Here is a 4,635-nt window from a genome sequence, read left to right on the forward strand (position 1 = left end):
GGGGGGAGGCGGGGGCTATGGGGGTAGCGCGGCTCAATCACATTACCACAAGCGGCCCGTGGAGGTCGTGTCCTGGCGCGTCGCGTAATACCCCGGGGCATTGTGGTGTGCCCACCGCCCGCCGCGGTGCCCGCCCACCACCATCACCACCACCACCACCCCAGGCCAGAACGGTGGCCCACCCCGCCTAACAGGCATCAACGAGTGCGGGCATCCAAGAACAAAGCAGAGGGCGCATCTCATTCAAAATGTAGGCAATGTGTGTCCTGAAATGGCATGTCTCCGGTGTGGGCCACTTCTCCAGCTCCAGTTGGGTTGGCACCGCCGGCGGGGGCAGGCCGCTGCGCGTGCGCCGTGGGTCCCAGCGGGGGGCGACTGGACCAGGCCATCGATTAGCGCCAGGGCAACACAACACCGCGTTGCCTAACTCATCGGGCGCAACTAGGGCGCACGCCCGCGACACCGTGTGGGACCGAGTCCAGCCGTAGGGAACTGGAGCCAGGACCTGCGGGTGCAGCTGCCGGGTGAGCGAGTACGAGCACGACGGGGCCGCACTTTGTCGAGCTGGAGAGCTGGCTGTCCGGGCAGCGCGCGTCGGGGAGTTGCAGCACACCTAACCTAACACAAGCCAAACACCAGGCCGAGCGGGTGTACATTCCAGCGATCGCGAACCCTGCGAGCTCCTCTAACAGCACACACACGGGCGTCTTCGCGCCCCAAGCACCCCCCTTCTCACTCTCATGGCTTCTAACGTGTACGATTATCCCTACGCCCCCCCCCCCTCTCCTTTCCTCTCGGAGTGGCCTCCTCAAAAAGTAATACCCCGCCTGTCGCTGATATCAGATCCGCCCCGCGCTCATGTAGCTGCCCACACCCCGTCGCCGTCCTTACGGGAAGCCCAGCAATGCCTGCTGGCATGTGTCTCCTCGCCTTGACCCGTTCGAGTGGTGTCACCTCCGCACCCGGGGGCGGCCGCGGAGCCAGCCCCTGGCGTGCGCCCTGACCCAGATAAAGGCACGGCTGTGTTGTGTCGGCGTGTCGGCGCCCCGCCCCGCCCCGCCCCCCGCGCGCGGTGCATTCGACAGGCGGCAAAATAATGCTATATATCAAAGGGGGCGCGGTGCGGCTCTATAGCGGCCGCTGAGCCTTAGTTGATGACGAGGCCCGTGTAAACAGTCGGGGCTGAGGATCGGCCCGTAAACACACAGAGAGCGAGCGACGCAGCCGACGCGCAACTGCGTCGACAAAGGGGGCTGTTTAGTACACAAGCTGACATCTGAGTGACGCCGTGCGTCCACAGGGCCCTTAAATATTACGCCATTAAAACCGATGTATTTGATTTTGTTCTCCCATTAAATTAACCATGCCTCGTCGGGACTTTATTGCTTGCCACCCTATCGTAAGAGAGGCGAGGCCACGGAGGTATTACAGAGACGGAGAGGGAGGAGGGGAGTGGAGTTCCCCTAATCGCCCTCACCGTCTGGCGCCGCCTGGGAGCCCACCTCGGGCCGCACCGCCATGCACCGCTGCACGATGGGTTGCCTACCACGCCCGCCGCCGGCTGAAGCGGCTCCCCAACCCCAGCGCTCTCGAATAGACAGTACCGGGTACTGCGAACTACCCCAGGGAGCTGTCGCCTGCCAACCGACGAACCCGGTTTTCAGCTTTAATGCTGATTTAGTGCGGTCACTTGCTATTTAAGCACTACCTCTACTTTGAAATTAAGTGACCGGTGCTCAATGTCTGTTGAGAAGGTTGAGATTATACCAATGCTCGCTGAAGTCCGTGCCAGGGGGGACACGCCATTTTTACAACGGGTCCCTGGCAAGCCTACTTACTCCATCCCTGTTCTACAGGTGGACCGGGCGGCCGTGGACCGGGCCCAGCTGACCGCAGGGTGCTCCGCCCGACATGTGCGCCGGGGTTGCCGCTGACGGGGCCGACGCGAAGTCGCCAACATAACGCTGCCCCGGGTCCCGATCGCCTGGGCCTCCTCGCCGGCCTCCTGCAGCACAGGAGCCGACCAGAGGCGCGTGGTTGACGCTCTTCTCCAGGGTGGCGTCGCCGCCGCCGTCATGAGCGTGTCCTGAGGACGCCGTTTCCCGTGGCCCCGCGGCTGCGCCCGCTGCGCGACGTTGGCAGCTCGCCCCCCGCGGCCATGAGCAGCTTCCGCAGCCTGAGCGGCGGCAACGGCGGCATGGACAGCCTGAGTCTGACGGTGCCGCTCACGCCCCATGTCGGCTCGGGCGGTGCGGCCAGCTCTGGCCCGGCCGAGGTGCGCCTGGCTGGCGTCGACACCAAGGAGAAGATGTACGAGCCCAAGCAGCGCAAGAAGCTGGTGCGCGTGCTCACCGTCGTGTCGTATCTGTTCTTCGTGTCGCTGGCCGCCGCCATGCTCTCCCTGTACTACGTGTTCCTGTGGAATCCCTCGTCCAAAGCCAGGCACCCGACCGACGAGCAGCTGCGGCTGCAGGAGCAGTCGGCGCTCCGCGAGGTGCAGCGCATCCAGGAGCTGCGGCGCCAGCTGCAGCACCGGCCTCCACTCGAGCTGCGCCAGCAGCAGCTGCAGCAGCTGCAGCCGTGGACCAGCACGCCCTCCTCGGACTACGCAGACCTCACAGGTACGCGGGCGTCGCGCCCCGGGCGCCTCCCCTGCCTCTGCCACACAGTGGGTGGGGCGGGGCTCTGACAGTCCGGATATCTGGACAATGCCGTGAGCAAATACTAACAGGAGCCTGAAGGGTGTGGTGGACGGTTCTCGGCTGTGGATACGTGGGATGGGGGGAAAATGTCCTGTGAAGACGTTAAACTTTCGCTTCACGTTTAAAAACTGAGGAAAATGTGAATAACTTTTAACATTTGAGTGAATCAATAAAAATCCCTCTTTTGATCAAGTCGTTTGTCACGGCGGTATATTTTTGCAAAGTCGGGTCTCCAGGTCAGATCTTTGCCAGGTAAGCGAAAGGGGTAGGGGAAAGCTCTTAGCATGGTATTGGAAACACGATCCCTGCCTTCGCTTCGTACTGGGCAATGGGGCCACTAAAGGCTTAAAAGGGGTGGGGAGCGGACAGCAGTAGCAGGACTCTTCTCGACCAGGCGCGGCTCTGGCTTTGCTGGGCACCTCCTCTGGGCCGGAACCACAACCAGGATCGCCCCGATCGCCCCCTTCAGACCCCCACCACAGTTCCTCGCGCTCCGTTCGTCCAAACTCGTCCAACTCCACGGCGCAAATTGCGTTTCCAACAATAGTGCGCTTGCTTGTATACAAGCACCCCCTCCCCCTCCCGCCTCCAACCAGAAGCACGCGTTTTCCCCTGTTTTCCCTCTCTTTCGTCGATTGGCCTCGCTTCTTGAATTCGCGTGGGAGGCGAGGTGGGAGGTGGTGGTGCAGGCGCTTGTGGTATGTCTGTATCTGTGAAAAGGAAAATACGAGATATGACTTATCTTTTTAACTAACAGTCTAGATATTTCCTTATGCAACCTCTTCATTTTGATAAAATTCGAAATTCTGTCGATGGTTGTCGATTTTTATGACGTCTCTCCATCAACCACTATTGCCAGAATTCCAAATAGTGGCCACAATTAAAAGGTTGTCCACGGTGAGGCTTTAGAACCATGTAACCGCTCCCAAATGAAAGGTACATTGCATTGTGATCTCGTTAAAAGCAATTCGAGGAGAAATTGTCAACAAGGGAAAAGGAAGCACAAAATTACTTTTGTGGTAAAATGGACACTCGTTCTTTATGATGTTCTTAAAATTATTGTATCTTCATCTCAGAGAACATCGTCAAACATAACACTCAAATGGTATAAGTGTCATGTTTGTAGGTATTCTGTGTTCTGAGATGAACATGGAATCATGTTTGGTGTTACACTGCACTGAAAACAAGCTATATTCAACTAAGCCTTTCTCTAAGCTACGCGCCCCCAAGCGTACGCTTCTGCAAGCGTGAGCAGGGCGAGGGGCAGGGAGCGGGGAGGAACGGCGCCCACAATTCACGCCGCGCCAAGCGGAGCTCACGCTTGGGCCACGCTTGGGGGCGCGTAGCGTACGAAAAATGGTTAATTGAATATAGCTAATACTCGTTCTTCTATCACCAAAGTAGGTGTAGGTTGGTGGCAAAGAACGAGTAAAAATGTCCGAGCCCCTGTGAATGGCTGGGTAGGCAACATAAATGCAGCTCTGTCAGAGTCCCCAATATTGCCTACCTCCTAGGCGTGCTGCACGCTGCACCCCACTCACAGCAGATTTCGTCATATGTATTGTTCCAGAGAACGCGGAAGATGACGAGCTGTACACGGTGGATCCCCCGGGCGCTGGAAGGGACGATTTCGCTGGTGACGCCGTGGACAACACCATCCCCCAGACGGTCTTGGCAAGAGAGCCAGCCCGGGTGGGGGCTGCAGCTGCGGCCCTGCGGCCAGGCTTCACGGCGCTCCGGCACAGCAGCCTACACGGTCTGCGCGGCATGGCTCTGGACTGAACGAGGCACCTGGACCTGGTAGGTCGACTAGACGATGAGCCGTTTTAGACCATCGCTAGCGTTAAGCCATATGGTTTCTTCGAATTAGTTGAACCCATAGGTGGCTGGTCCTGGTTGTCGCCCATATGAGGCTTATATTTGGAAAGCCCCC

The 4,635-nt window shown here is 59.0% G+C and overlaps 1 protein-coding gene across 1 annotated transcript; it reads left to right on the plus strand.

The window, feature by feature from the left end:
• Positions 1-357: 357 nt before the first annotated feature.
• On the plus strand, positions 358-4,635 carry LOC113203106 (uncharacterized; the record flags this gene model as incomplete). Its single annotated transcript, XM_026417613.2, is given in 3 exon segments — positions 358-524; positions 1,857-2,621; positions 4,273-4,635. Coding segments are annotated over 2 exon segments (675 nt in total). The 5' UTR covers positions 358-524; positions 1,857-2,158.

The sequence above is a fragment of the Frankliniella occidentalis genome, unplaced genomic scaffold (genome assembly GCF_000697945.3).
Source record: "Frankliniella occidentalis isolate FOCC.00 unplaced genomic scaffold, Focc_3.1 Scaffold5729, whole genome shotgun sequence".
Lineage (NCBI taxonomy): Eukaryota > Metazoa > Arthropoda > Insecta > Thysanoptera > Thripidae > Frankliniella > Frankliniella occidentalis.